Here is a 16,566-nt window from a genome sequence, read left to right on the forward strand (position 1 = left end):
AAATCTGCACTTACAGAGTTGACAGCTCATCTAATGAAAATATATTTCATTTAACATATGAGTATTTTGAGCGTGACGCGAATGGGTACCACTCAGCTTACCTACAGCATGCATGAATCAAACAAAACTCTTGCTAGATCTTCAGGTTCCACTGCATGTTAGAACTAGTGAGTGATACAGCACTCCCAGATGAGGAGGAACAATGAAACGAAAGTTTGAGATTTGTTATATCACGGTGAATATACACCCGAAATCATGATAAATAAAGAAAACTTGAAAGGGCAGAAATATTAGAGTGATTGCAGAAATCTGCAAAAATAAAATATTGGTTGGAAATCCTACTGTTTTAGTATCTTTGAAATAATAGATTCCGTGACAGGTATAACACTTTTTATGATAGGTTTGACACTGTATGACAGGTATGAAACTTTATTACATCTATAAAACTTTATGACAGGTATGACAATTTATGACAGGCGTGACACTTCATGACAGGTATGACATTTTATGACAAGTATGACACTTTATGACAAGTATGACACTAAGGCAGTTTTTACACGATTGTGTTTTTTTTCAAGATGATGCGAGAGTTCTGTCATAATATGAGTCTTATCATTCACATTTTGAACCGATCAGCAGCGATCCATATCGATATTGATTGCAGCTTTTGACCCTCAGTTAACCTTTACACAACAAGAAGTGCCTGGGTAAGATGGCAGTCGCAGTTGATATTTATTAATCATAGCCTGAGGTACAAACCTCCCTCCAACATAATGATATGTCCCTTTAAAGTACCGAGCACATAATTTGGGAGCTGTCAGTGATATCAACATATCAGGCTGTATACCATCGGGGTTGCCATCCGCTACGTCCCAACCTGACAAACATCCACCATAAATGTATACCAGGAAACCATGGTTTCACTGAATAAATACTCAAAGAGTAGTATTAATGCTCACTCTTCTATGAAGACTGATCAAATGAGTACATAAAACAAAACAAACTGATGTACTTTTTAGTCATGCCAAAACTAGTAGAAAGTCGTAAACCACCTGTCACGTACTGGCATTGTCGTGAAGCAATTTATAAAGCCACCTGTCACATACTGGCATTGTCGTGAAGCAATTTATAAAGCCACCTGTCACATACTGGCATGGTACCTGATGCAAATGATAAACTCACCTGTCACATACAAGCATGGTGAATAAGGCATATGACACATCAAAAATTATTTACATTTACAACAACGCTTGTTTATAAAATAACTTTCCTTTTAAAGTAGGTTGACTGTCAGGAAGCAAAAGGCGAGAAAAAAAACACAGTGAGTTAGTTAAAGGGATCAAAGTCCCGAGACACCCTATAACACCAAAACAACGGGATTAGGTGAACAAGACTTCTCAAAAACAGGAAAAATGAAAGGAAAAGAACCTGCTGTTATTAAGTCTCCGGTATCTGGTTAAACTGGTAACTGGCTCATTCCAGCCAGGGGTGATAACTCCAACAAACAAGAAAACCTGATTAGATTTCCTAAAACTAGCACGTGTCTTCCATAGAATTATAAGTCAATGCAATAAAAGTATTTGAAGGAAGGTAAATAGATAGTGAAGCAAATATTTACGAATACGAAACGTGTCAACCGTCTAAAGACAGTAATGAAGCTACGACAAAGGCGCACACTGACTTGTCTAGCTAGAGTAAGCCAGTCTTAAGGTGTGTTTACATCAGGACAATTTATCATAGGTGCTTTCATGCCAACAAAGTCGCTTGGTATAAAATGAAAAACAGTCGTAAAAATGGTTTTCTCCCAGTCACCAACACATGATCAGTAAAATGCTGCATGCTGTTTGTCCGATTTGATGACCGCAATTGACGGAGTACAACATAGAATTGACAATCATATCTCGTAATAGTGGTATAGTATGTCTTAGTATGGTGATACAATGGTGTATTTCTGATCCCTCGTATGCCGCGATGAGGTGTCGGAAAAACTTTGTGTTCCACAGCGTAAGGCGAAAAAACTGTAGGACAGTGATACTGTAACCTGAGGGTCCACTGTATTACTGACTAGTAATTACCAATTACTATAAATATTACACGCGAAAAACGTGTAGCACAGAGTCACTCTGATTGGTGCTTACGGTGATAAGCAGTCAAAATGGAATGGGTATCGATGTTGTATTTCATTGGCTAAAAGAAGTGATCCATTTTGCATAGTCGGAGTTTAAGTTATTTTGGTGTAAATCCTTTGCAGATATCTTTAAAAATCGTAAACAGACTAGAAGCCATTTTAACTCCAATTATCCGAGGAAACACAACTCCGCTGAATCCTCCTGGTGTAAACACACCTTTACTACCAGTCAGAACACCTGAGATGACATTCAGATGTCGATGATGAAGGAACTTACCAGATGGGATGTCGATGGATACAAGTGGCCTCTTACAGTTTTTCATCATGTTCATCAGAGGAAGGAAACTCTCACGTACTGGAGGCTTGAAACTGAATCCAAAGAGCGCATCCACAACAACATCATAATCTGTAACATCGAAACTTTGTTACTGCATTACAACCGACAAGGGTAATCTTCCCTAACATGACTGCACCTATCCCTCCTCTCTTGTCCCTCTAATCCTCCACTCAACATCTTGTCCATCTCTCAAACTACCCATGAGTCTACTAGTCAACCCTTCCTATTGTGCACAACCGATATCTAACCTGCAGACAATGGCAGCTCTTCCAGGAAAGGAATACCAAACTTGGTACACTGAGTGACGAGGCCGTTGAATAGAGGCTTGTTAGTACGCTTAGGGTAATAGATTTGTGGACTGTAACCCTGTAACAGCATAGTTATCATTAGTGTGGGAGAAAGCAATGGCCACATTGTCTTAAATGTTATAGCGAGCTGTGACTATGCAATAGCACTCATAGCATCTGTACTTGAGTAAGACTTTAGAAACACTTCAAGATATATGTGTCTGTAGCATAAGTATGCTCATAAATAGTTCCATCCGAATACTGCTCCAGAGTCTATGCTGCTTATGTAGACGATAAGAAAGGAGAGAGAAATATGGTTTGATGCAAAGAACAGGGCCTAAATTTAATGATCACGAAATGGTATACCAAAAAGATAACAACCACATTGACAGTGTCAACCCTGCTTCAACTGGCAAAAGCTCAAATACCTGGAAGGTTGATGTTTCTCCAGATCAGTTACAAACAGTGAAAGATGTTGAGTGTAGATGAAAGTATATACTTACAAACAGTAAGAGATGTTGAGGGTAGATGAGAGTATATATTTACAAACAGTAAGAGATGTTGAGTATAGATGAGAGTATATATTTACAAACAGTAAGAAATGTTGAGTGTAGATGAGAGTATATATTTAAAAACAGTGAGAGATGTTGACTATAGATGAGAGTATATATTTACAAACAGTAAGAGATGTTGAGTGTAGATGAGAGTATATATTTACAAACAGTAAGAGATGTTGAGTGTAGATGAGAGTATATACTTACAAAGAGTAAGAGATGTTGAGTCTAGATGAAAGTATATACTTACAAACAGTAAGAGATGTTGAGTGTAGATGAGAGTATATACTTACAAACCGTAAGAAATGTTGAGTATAGATGAGAGTATATATTTACAAACAGTGAGAGATGCTGAGTGTAGATGAGAGTATATACTTACAAACAGTAAGAGATGTTGAGTATAGATGAGAGTATATATTTAAAAACAGTAAGAAATGTTGAGTGTAGACGAGAATATATATTTACAAACAGTAAGAAATGTTGAGTGTAGATGAGAGTATATACTTACAGACAGTAAGAGATGTTGAATGTAGATGAGAGTATATACTTACAAACAGTACGAGATGTTGAGTATAGATGAGAGTATATATTTACAAAGAGTAAGAGATGTTGAGTGTAGACGAGAATATATATTTACAAACAGTGAGAGATGTTGAGTGTAGATGAGAGTATATACTTACAAACAGTGAGAGATGTCGAGTGTAGATGAGAGTATATATTTACAAACAGTGAGAGATGTTGAGAATAGATGAGAGTATATACTGACAGACAGTACGAGATGTTGAGTGTAGATGAGAGTATATACTTACAAACAGTAAGAGATGTTGAGTATAGATGAGAGTATATATTTAAAAACAGTAAGAAATGTTGAGTGTAGACGAGAATATATATTTACAAATAGTGAGAGATGTTGAGTGTAGATGAGAGTATATACTTACAAACAGTGAGAGATGTCGAGTGTAGATGAGAGTATATATTTACAAACAGTGAAAGATGTTGAGTGTAGATGAGAGTATATATTTACAAACAGTAAGAGATGTTGAATGTAGATGAGAGTATATATTTACAAACAGTGAGAGATGTTGAGTGTAGATGAGAGTATATATTTACAAACAGTAAGAGATGTTGAATGTAGATGAGAGTATATATTTACAAACAGTGAGAGATGTTGAGTGTAGATGAGAGTATATATTTACAAACAGTAAGAGATGTTGAGTGTAGATGAGAGTATATATTTACAAACAGTGAGAGATGTTGAGAATAGATGAGAGTATATACTTACAAACAGTACGAGATGTTGAGTGTAGATGAGAGTATATATTTACAAACAGTAAGAGATGTTGAGTGTAGATGAGAGTATATATTTACAAACAGTGAGAGATGTTGAGTGTAGATGAGAGTATATACTTACAAACAGTACGAGATGTTGAGTGTAGATGAGAGTATATATTTACAAACAGTACGAGATGTTGAGTGTAGATGAGAGTATATATTTACAAACAGTAAGAGATGTTGAGTGTAGATGAGAGTATATATTTACAAACAGTGAGAGATGTTGAGAATAGATGAGAGTATATATTTACAAACAGTGAGAGATGTTGAGTATAGATGAGAGTATATATTTACAAAGAGTAAGAGATGTTGAGTGTAGATGGGAGAATATATTTACAAACAGTAAGAAATGTTGAGTGTAGACGAGAATATATATTTACAAACAGTGAGAGATGTTGAGTGTAGATGAGAGTATATACTTACAAACAGTGAGAGATGTCGAGTGTAGATGAGAGTATATAGTTACAAACAGTAAGAGATGTTGAGTGTAGATGGGAGAATATATTTACAAAGAGTAAAAAATTTTGAGTGTAGACGAGAATATATATTTACAAACAGTGAGAGATGTTGAGTGTAGATGAGAGTATATACTTACAAACAGTGAGAGATGTTGAATGTAGATGAGAGTATATACTTACAAACAGTGAAAGATGTTGAGTGTAGATGAGAGTATATATTTACAAAGAGTAAGAGATGTTGAGTGTAGATGGGAGAATATATTTACAAACAGTAAGAAATGTTGAGTGTAGACGAGAATATATATTTACAAACAGTGAGAGATGTTGAGTGTAGATGAGAGTATATACTTACAAACAGTGAGAGATGTTGAATGTAGATGAGAGTATATATTTACAAAGAGTAAGAGATGTTGAGTGTAGATGGGAGAATATATTTACAAACAGTAAGAAATGTTGAGTGTAGACGAGAATATATATTTACAAACAGTGAGAGATGTTGAGTGTAGATGAGAGTATATACTTACAAACAGTGAGAGATGTTGAGTATAGATGAGAGTATATATTTACAAAGAGTAAGAGATGTTGAGTGTAGATGGGAGAATATATTTACAAACAGTAAGAAATGTTGAGTGTAGACGAGAATATATATTTACAAACAGTGAGAGATGTTGAGTGTAGATGAGAGTATATACTTACAAACAGTGAGAGATGTCGAGTGTAGATGAGAGTATATAGTTACAAACAGTAAGAGATGTTGAGTGTAGATGGGAGAATATATTTACAAAGAGTAAAAAATGTTGAGTGTAGACGAGAATATATATTTACAAACAGTGAGAGATGTTGAGTGTAGATGAGAGTATATACTTACAAACAGTGAGAGATGTTGAATGTAGATGAGAGTATATACTTACAAACAGTGAAAGATGTTGAGTGTAGATGAGAGTATATATTTACAAAGAGTAAGAGATGTTGAGTGTAGATGGGAGAATATATTTACAAACAGTAAGAAATGTTGAGTGTAGACGAGAATATATATTTACAAACAGTGAGAGATGTTGAGTGTAGATGAGAGTATATACTTACAAACAGTGAGAGATGTTGAATGTAGATGAGAGTATATATTTACAAAGAGTAAGAGATGTTGAGTGTAGATGGGAGAATATATTTACAAACAGTAAGAAATGTTGAGTGTAGACGAGAATATATATTTACAAACAGTGAGAGATGTTGAGTGTAGATGAGAGTATATACTTACAAACAGTGAGAGATGTCGAGTGTAGATGAGAGTATATATTTACAAACAGTAAGAGATGTTGAGTGTAGATGGGAGAATATATTTACAAACAGTAAGAAATGTTGAGTGTAGACGAGAATATATATTTACAAACAGTGAGAGATGTTGAGTGTAGATGAGAGTATATACTTACAAACAGTGAAAGATATTGAGTGTAGATGAGAGTATATACTTACAAACAGTGAGAGATGTTGAGTATAGATGAGAGTACATATTTACAAACAGTAAGAAATGTTGAGTGTAGATGAGAGTATATATTTACAAACAGTGAGAGATGTTGAGTGTAGATGAGAGTATATACTTACAAACAGTGAAAGATATTGAGTGTAGATGAGAGTATATACTTACAAACAGTAAGAGATGTTGAGTATAGATGAGAGTATATATTTACAAACAGTAAGAAATGTTGAGTGTAGATGAGAGTATATACTTACAAACAGTAAGAGATGTTGAGTATAGATGAGTATATATTTACAAACAGTGAGAGATGTTGAATGTAGATGAGAGTATATATTTACAAACAGTAAGAAATGTTGAGTGGAGATGAGAGTATATATTTACAAAGAGTAAGAGATGTTGAGTGTAGATGAGAGTATATACTTACAAACAGTAAGAGATGCTGAGTGTAGATGAGAGTTTATATTTACAAACAGTAAGAAATGTTGAGTGTAGATGAGAGTGTATACTTACAAACAGTAAGAGATGTTGAGTGTAGATGAGAGTATATATTTACAAACAGTGAGAGATGTTGAGTATAGATGAGAGTATATACTTACAAACAGTAAGAGATGTCGAGCGCAGACAAGGCCATCACCACCATTATTTCCGGGTCCACAGCAAATTAACACTCTTCCACCTAACTGCAGGGTAGCAACTGGGTACACCTAAAAGTAACAGCAATAAATTCAACTGGAGGGCTTGATGTGTGTATACTGTTGATTTGTTAGACTACAGTGTATTTGTAGGATATCTCATGTAACACATTTTGAAATATAAGGTATGTCCCAGCACAGATTCTACTCATAAAGTGGTTCCAATGTAAACTATCTGCTGTGTTAGTTAAAGATCTCTGACTATCCCTACCTTCCATCTTATTTAAATTAGTGCAAAGTAAAAGTGAGTTTACTCAGGCAACCAACAACAGTCAGTACCTCTCATCACACAACTACTGATACATCTATGGATATATCTCATCACACAACTCATAATACATCAATAGATACATTTCATCACAAAACTACTGAAGCATCTATGGATATCTCTCATTACACCACTACTGATACATCTATGAATATCTATTATCACACATCTTCTGATACTTTTATGAATACCTCTTATCACACAACTACTAATACTTCTATGGATATCACTCATCACACTACTACTGATACATCTATGGATATCTCTCATCACCCAACTGCTGATACGTCTCCAGATATCTTTTATCACACAAATACTGCTATGTCTATGGATGTTTCTCTATCACACAACTACTGATACATCCATGGATGCATGCACTGTCATTCATCGCAGAAGTCACATATGACCTTATTTGTTGCAATACCGCATAGGTGAATATCAGAATACGACAACTCATGACATATTCAAATGGACCAAACAACATAAAATATGAGAAGCTAACATAATATTAAATGAATGGTAAAAAAGGGATAATATGAAGTAATTGAGATGACCTTTCAACTGTCTCTGACAAGACCGCAGTGCTATTACAAGACCGGATCACCAGAGATGAGTTGATACTATTGTTAGTAAGTAGTCTGGTTAGATAGTTGGTTGTACGTCTGAATTCAGTATAAAAACTTAACTATAATTTTTATACAAAATGTTAACTTCCTTACAAAACCATCTTATGAGGATAATATTAAACGGCAATACAAGCAATTGTAACATAATATTTAATACGACACCGTGTAACAGGTTAGGACATGAGTATGACAACCTGATAATAGATTAAGTTGCAGAATATTTCTAAGGCTCCCTAACCTAACAATAACCTTTCATTATAGTTCATTTTGTTCTTAAAGTGTTTTTTTAAATAGCTTCTCACAACCATCGTCCAAGCAAAGATTGAGAGGACACTATTCACCCCATACACAAAATGATCAATGGTTATCCGCTCCCGCAAGAAGCTATCAACAGCTGTCCATCCCTAAAAGGAATCCTTGATCACTATCCACCCATACACTATTTTCTCTTCTCATGAGCACTGACGACGGATGAACCTTCTTTGTAAAGGTCTACCTACCAACATTCACCCACCTCTGCGGTGGCGACAGCACAACTCAATCCTGCAATCTCCATCAACTGGTCCACACTAAAGCCATATTCATTGAAAAGTTCAAGGTCAACATTCTGAGCTTGTTCCTGGCTGCAACAAGTCAGTATAAGAACTACAAAGGTCTTCGAAGGGTGAATATCAGAGCTGATGAAAACAGCTGTTATGCTAAAGAAAAGATTGAGCGATTTAAGTTGACATCAAAATATGAGTCTTTGGGTTAAGAGCAGAAAACTTCTTACCGAAAATTTGAAGAAATTTCAGCCAAGCTCTTGGGTAGCTTAACTTTCGAACAAAGTGCAAAATAAAGAAGTGATTTATAGGTGTATACTAGATACTGTCAAACCTCTACATATAAAGTCGGTTGATTACGAGATCCATTTGGTATGTTAAAACCATTGTATGTTGAAACAGATAATCTTATATAGGAACACATTAATTCATCTAATCTGTTTCACAGCCCAAAAAACTCACGAGAACCACTTAATAAATACTACATGTAATTAATTATATTTAACATTAGAACAAAAGCATCTGATACCACATAAAAACATTCAATTACTACAAAATAAATTAATAATTTAATGATAACAAAACGTCTTTATTGCTAATTTATTTTTAAAACATGTGATTGGAAGCGCATGCTTAGTGAGGCACAGGTTTGGAGGTGATAGAAATACGGAACTTGCGTGATGCTAACTTACACCAGGTGAAGTTTAAACCAGCTTAATTTACATGTTTTTATTACTTTCACACTGTTTGTCTCCTTGTTAATCTTTACCTCTTCACTTTCACTTATAAAACTGAAATACCTAAGTAAACTTAAACGTGGTATGTTGCTCATTAATTCGAATATAAAGTCAATTATTTGAGAGAAGTTTATATTGTGTTAAGGCAATCATAAGTTGAAGTTAATCTTCGGACAACTGTGTCCTCAGCTTATTCGTAGCCTATTCAAACATTTTCACTATCAGTAACTTGGGATGCTTGGGATTTGCTAACTTGAAAACTAATAAAGATGTTTTGATTTTTTCCTCTAACAATAAATTCAACTAATTCCTTAAAATATACTCATGTGAACTTACTTGAGATAGGAGATTTCTGTAGAAGCCGCTGTGGACATCCTTGGAAGAGCGCAAGTAAAGTGGGGAGTGATCGGGAGACAATGCAGCCTACATAGGAAATTGATTAAGGCATTAGCGCCCATAAACAATGGAATAAACTCAATACATCAGCAAATCAAGATCCTGAGCATATAAGTTGAAGAACTCTTATGCCTGATCATGTCATATTCTGAAGTGTATTCAACCTTCTCGCTTTCCCGAGAAGTGAGCTCAAACATCTTGGCTCACCATCAAGGCTGCTGTGAGTCTCGCAATTTAAAGAGATTAAATTGACAAAATATTGTGAATTATTCACAACAGTCATGGATGGAAGTGTCAGTCAACTATCATGGACGGAAGTAAGTACCATGGCAGTTCATCAGATAAAACTGACTGACCTTCTCTGACTCAAAGAGCACTTTCTCTCCTTTGAAATAAAGTGTAGGCAGGCAGCAGGAGAAACAGTGGAAATGAAATTTATCCCTTGATATAGAAACTTTAGCTGCTGGTATCTCACGAGTTCTTTCATTCTGTTAAACAGCAAAACAAATTTTGAAGCTATTTATATGTAGAATGTAGATGCTATGAAAACAAGACAGTATGTTTAATATTTAACCACCCAAGGGCCATTACAGTAGGCGCTCCTACAACGTAAATAATCCAGGAATGTTAAAGTTATAGAGATTTTATGTTATAACTAAAATACATGTAAATTGCCTAATTCATTCTAAGATCTTTCCAAACTCACCTCTTTGGCAATACATAAAGGGAAAACTTCACTTATTCATTTTAATTTCGAGGCTGTACAATAAATGCAGTATCATTGGTTTGCATCAATAACTCTTCAATAAGTTGATGAAGAGCACACATCTTCGACATTCATTTACAAATATTTGCATATTTTTTCTAAACAGCAAAGACTATTCTGCAAAGCAAAACTAATAACAAATGTTTTATAAGTCCAAAATAACTCAAAAAATCAAAACATTTTTATTATAAAAAACGGTACTATTTGTTTGAAGCCTATCTGTATCCAGGGGTCAAGGTTAGGATAAAAGAGAACTTTCGACGATACTCCAACTAGTGACATTCAGATTGGTAGACCGACTCTGTAACACCTGCATTAATCGATCACCTTTAAGTATTTATGAACAATTGCGCAGCTACCTTTTCTCTGTTTTGTCAAGACATCTGACGATTTATTACAACAAACTAGAATCTCGTGAAAATTGTATAGTACATATATATATAGTAGATATAACATTATACCCACGTTGTTTTTTCTTTTGCAAGTGCCGCGAGACACATTAACATTAAAATCAAATTAGAGAACTCGCCTGATTTTTAAATCAGGCGAAAAATACTACGTAAAAATAAAATACTACATAATAAAATACTACGTAAAAAATTCCATATAATGTGAAATGTTAAAAAATTTCACATTATATGGAATTTTTTATGTAGTATGAAGCAAAAACTTCCTATAAATTCTTTACGCAATCTGGAATTTACGTTATAGGAGCATCTACTGTACAATGAATCTGTCCACAATGTTAAACCAATGACTACTAGAAATGAGGTTTTTAAAAATAGCAATGTCAATCATTTGCCCTATCATGAAATGCCTTACCTAGTGCTTTGGTTATGATGAATAAGTGTCAAGTTAATTATTTTTGTTGATCATTTTCTCACTACCTTATCATCTTCTCATTTTTCACTGCAACATTTTTCGCTCTAACTAATCTCTCACTCTTTTCACAATTCTCATAGTTTTCGTTTGACTTACAGAGCAATGACTTTATAAATAAAAAAAATTTTCAGTGTTCCTAAAATAATTTATAAAAATAAGCTACTGTACTGGTAAACAGGCATAAGAAACCAATCTGTACGTATTTTACTGTACTGGTAAACAGGCATAAGAAACCAATCTGTACGTATTTTACAGTAACGATTTTCATTTTATACTGTGACAAAGTTACAGCTACATTTAGTTTTTAGTTTAGTCTAGGTACAAATTTCTAAATATATGTGATGTCCAGAAAGACTATTATTGCAAGAATGGTAAAATGCGACTATGGCCCAAGATCACAGACTCTCTGTTCGCTCAAAATAATCACTGCACAATTTGACAATTGCTTCATATACTTTCCTTGAAAATTACAAATGCAAATGAGCGTGGTGACAAAATATCAATTGAATTGAAAGCATTGACCCTTTTAATCCTGGCCATTTTTGTCAATGCGTGTGAGTAACCCTGGGCAATTTGTCCAACGATCTGAAGTTTTTAAACTTTTATTAAATATATCTAAATGTGCTCATAATACGATGATATTTGGTAAAACACTAGTAAAAAGTCGGGCAACACACAGCAAATGTCATCAAACAGAAAAAACAGTTCTTCACCATTACTCGAGCTAAAACTATAAAAGTTCGTACGATTTTATAAACTCGTAAAAACATTTACAGTAGTATCATATTCATCGAGCACATGGTCATCATCATTTTATGACTCAAAATATCCTGGGCATTATAGTTAGTATCAAAAAATTCTTTACTTGCATCACAATCATTCATGACCTATCAACGAACACGTCGTATTTATTTTTTCACGATATCATTCTAATAGAATTTGGTATTATAACGAAGGAAGTAAATAAAGATATTTTAAAACTGTTCGAAATGGAGGTGAAATTTTTGGTGTAACATCCTGTGTAAGAATTAATTTGATTGACTTATGCTGTTACTTAGAAACAGCTTTTGTAAACAGAGTCATGTGAATGCCAGAATTCCGGCCGTTAGGGTTTCTGACATACCCTACGTAATGCCAGAAAACCGGCCGTTAGGGTTCAAAGGGTCAACAGAAAAATAAAATAAATAACAAAATTAATAGAAAATAACTATATTGTAAAAGATGATTAATTTAATATAATTAATTTAAGTTCAATCAGGATTAAGAGCAAGCAATTAGTGCTTAGCTTATTCAAACTGCAAGTTTTGATAAGGAAGTACCAATATATTGCCAAACAGTTAAATGTCATATAACTATTGTTGTTGCTGCACCATACAAACTATTGCGTACAGAAAGTCACAAAATAGCAAAAATTAAACTTTTGTTTAAGAAGGGTTCACTAAAGCTTTTATCAAATTGTAGACTATTATCTACAGTATATTGACAGTTTTTAGTAAAATTTTTGAAAAAGTTGCTAATGTACCAATATTTAGAAAATAACAGCATTTTTACGACACAACAATTTTGTTTCAGTTTCAAAATTTAAACACTAGCCAAGCATTAATTGAGCTCACAAACAAAAGTTTTATCGGCAATAAACCATGACAAAGCAGTACTAGGAATATTTCTTGATTTTAATAAGGCTTTTGACACTATTGACCTCAATATACTCATTCACAAATTAAAATATATGCACTTTTCATTGTCTTCTATTCACTGGATAAAAAACTACTTGGAATTTAGAAAACAGGTAACCTTTATAGAAAACTGTAAATCTAGCTTTTCAAGTATGAACTGCGGCGTTCCTCAAGGTTCTATCCTGGGTCCAACCTTATTCTTAATATATATTAATGATCTTGTGTTATCTACTAACCATTTAAAACCTATTCTATATGCTGACGATACAAATTTAGTTTTTGAGTCTAACAATTTGAATAATGACATTGATATAGATAATAATGAACTTACAAAAATTGAACAATTGTGTAATACAAATAAAATAACTGTTAACATGGACAAAACAATGTACATTGTCATGAGAAATCATCAAAAGAAAATTAAATTAGAAAAATCAATAAAATTATTTGATTCGGAGTTGAAGGAGACATCTTCAATCAAATTCTTAGGAATTCATTTGGACAGTCACCTGATATGAGATACACACATCAATAAGCTAAATAAGCAGATAAGATTCATGTCAGGCCTGATGGGTAGATGTTCTAAATTTTTACCCAGAAGTGTTATGAAACTAATATACAACGCATTTATTAACTCAAAAATTAGTTACTATAAAGAGTCATGGGGAAATGCTCTATTGTGTTATTTAAAAAAATACCAATATCGCAAAAATGTCTAATGCGCATAATATTCAATAAACTACCACTAACTTCATCTCAGTCCCTGTTTGTTCAGCTGTCTGTGTTGCCTGTTGATAAACGCTATCAGTATAAAATTCTCTTGATAGCTCATTCAAAGTTTTATTCAAGTGATGACAAAACCAAGAAAAATTCACGCCATAACACCAGATTTTTAGAAACCAATTTACCTTTACCATTATTTTATACTGTTTCTGGTAAAAAATAATCGAATACAGAGTACTATCACAATGGAACAGTCTTCCAATAGACTTACGTAAAACCCCTGCATTTACTAGTTTAGAATTAATGTTAAAAACCAATTGTTAAGCCTAGATTAATTCAGACCCGCTGTTTGAGTGTGCCAATTCCTGTGGGCCCAGCGCCTCAACTAGCTGCAGTGCTACTGCTCATGCGGGCTTCATCATGCCTTAACGAGTAGGAACTATGCTTTCATTTATTTTGTTCAAAAAAATTATAACTATATCTTTATTTTGCTTAATGTTATATTTCTACTAATTGATGAAACCCACACACACAAAAACAACTTTTAATACATATCAGTTCATTTAAAATTGCACTTTCAAGAATGACTTGATCATCTACAGTGCACCCTCAGGATATGGTTGCCCTGATATAAGATTTTTTCACCTTATGAAGTGGAACATGATGATTTTTTCACCTCGCCATCAAATATTTTTTCACCATACAAATTCAGCAAAATTTTCGCCCGAGTTCAAATTTGGCAGTCGGCCTGCTTATTACGTGTACATCAAAATAACGAAGGCGCCAAAATTCTGTTCGCCAAAAATATTTTTCCAATGCCTGAAAAAGACATGATGACCGATTTTTCTCAGTATAGCATTCCCGGTGTGAAAAACGATAATATTTTCCCTTTAAAACCAGTAGCAAAGTTGGAGTTGCGATCTCTTCAAACAGAAAGTCAGACAGCTTTTCTTAACCTGCTAAGAAAAATTCATTTCGTTACAAAAACTGCATCGTTCGAGCTTTTTTGCAGATTTAGGCTGAAAGTTATGTTTTTCACTATAACTTTCACTATAAGTTATAGTGAAAGTGAAGACTGAAACTGATAAGCGATAAAATTTTAGTGATAAAAAGTTGAAATTCAGTAAAATAGTTGAAAATACATACTAAAGCATGGCTTAAGGTGTGTTTGTTTATTAAGTTAAACTTATTTGAGATGAACTCAAAGTTTGTTATACATACGTCTGTCTTGAAGATAAGAACTCCTTAAGGTACATTATAATGTTGCATCTTTTTGCAGATCATAACCACTAAATACAATAAAGCTCATGTAAGTAACTATAGTTACTAAGGTTAACATACTATTTTGTTACTAATTTCAAATATGTACAGCACCTATATAAAATTTTGATGATTTTTACCAGGGTATGTTTGCATTTACTATGGTTTCTATACTCCTACATATGATTTTTTCATCATACGATGTCAACCCTGACACGAATCAAAATCTTATCCTGAGGGTGCACTGTAGGCCTATGTTAAATACAACACAATTACGATTGCTGTACTGGCCTCAACTTTAACATCTGCACAAAAAGGATCAATGTGAAGTCGAGCACTCCCTGCATATGGCTGTTGTTATTGGTACCCTTGCCAAGGGATGCAAAGCAAACTTATGGTTGATACCTTGGGCTATGTGGTTGCATCTAGTACTTACTGCAGCTTATCGAACAATCAGAGAAGGAGAGATGTTCTAATGTAGATATGTATTTCAATTGTAGATAACTTCTACTACCTACTAGGCATTTTGCAGCAGGGACGGCCAAGTTTATCCAACTTGTTCACAGCCTTCTACCCGCATGGCTACCAACCCAAAAACACTTTGCAGGATATAGTACACTCAAGATCGCTTTTAGGTACAAACTAGAAAAGTATTTTATGTGGTTCGTCATTTAAATTCCTAAGTAACAGCATTTTTCAGTCTTGCTGATGGTTAATGTTAAACCTAGCTCTAAGCCTCTCCTGCTAGGAGATAGGAAACAGTTATAGCAAACAGACAGGATGGGTGCATCAAGGTCAATTCACCTCTGTGCTGTTTAAGTGACCATGGTAGCCTGATTACCACCATTGACCAGATTTTCATGGGCTGAGTATGAATTCTATTGTTTGCTTTCATTAAAGAGTATACTCACAGAAAATATTTTTGTGATGTTTCTTTCTGCCTTTAAGTAGTTTGAGCTAGAACTGTTTGTGGTTCTATAATGCTACATTCATGCCTTTTTTGAGTTTCGTAAAATGTCATACAACTTAGGTTTTTAGCTGCTCTAATGCTTATCGTGTTGTGTTATTAGCTGCGTATCAAGGAGCGTCACCAAGACCTACAAAAAACTTGCATAAACCAGGAGCTAGTCTTTTTTATTTCTACTGTAATACGTTTACTAAATTCAAGTAGATTACTAAGCTCAGACTGACCAAAAGTGTGTAACTTTTCCCTGGCTAAAACGTGACATGAAAAGAAATTAAAGAACCATAATGATTGACGCATCTAAATATGTACCAAGCCCTGCTTAGCACATTCCAGAGAACATGCAGGAACAGTAATTTAATGCGGAAGTTTTCGATTAATCTCAACAAAGCCATAATATTTAATACTACAAACATATAAAAAGATTTTGTAGTAAATAATTTTGGTAGCTAATTTATGTTTGT

The 16,566-nt window shown here is 34.0% G+C and overlaps 1 protein-coding gene across 1 annotated transcript; it reads right to left on the reverse strand.

The window, feature by feature from the left end:
* Positions 1 to 222: 222 nt before the first annotated feature.
* LOC137396184 (NAD(P)H-hydrate epimerase-like) lies at positions 223 to 16,448 on the reverse strand. Its single transcript, XM_068082342.1, has 8 exons — positions 16,330 to 16,448; positions 10,188 to 10,319; positions 9,772 to 9,858; positions 8,671 to 8,779; positions 7,167 to 7,274; positions 2,714 to 2,831; positions 2,406 to 2,534; positions 223 to 877 (listed from the first exon to the last, which is right to left on the reverse strand). Exons 2-8 carry the CDS (start codon positions 10,316 to 10,318, stop codon positions 675 to 677), a joined length of 885 nt encoding a protein of 294 aa, XP_067938443.1. The 5' UTR covers position 10,319; positions 16,330 to 16,448; the 3' UTR covers positions 223 to 674.
* Positions 16,449 to 16,566: the final 118 nt, after the last annotated feature.

The sequence above is a fragment of the Watersipora subatra genome, chromosome 5 (assembly GCF_963576615.1).
Source record: "Watersipora subatra chromosome 5, tzWatSuba1.1, whole genome shotgun sequence".
Classification (NCBI taxonomy): Eukaryota; Metazoa; Bryozoa; class Gymnolaemata; order Cheilostomatida; family Watersiporidae; genus Watersipora; species Watersipora subatra.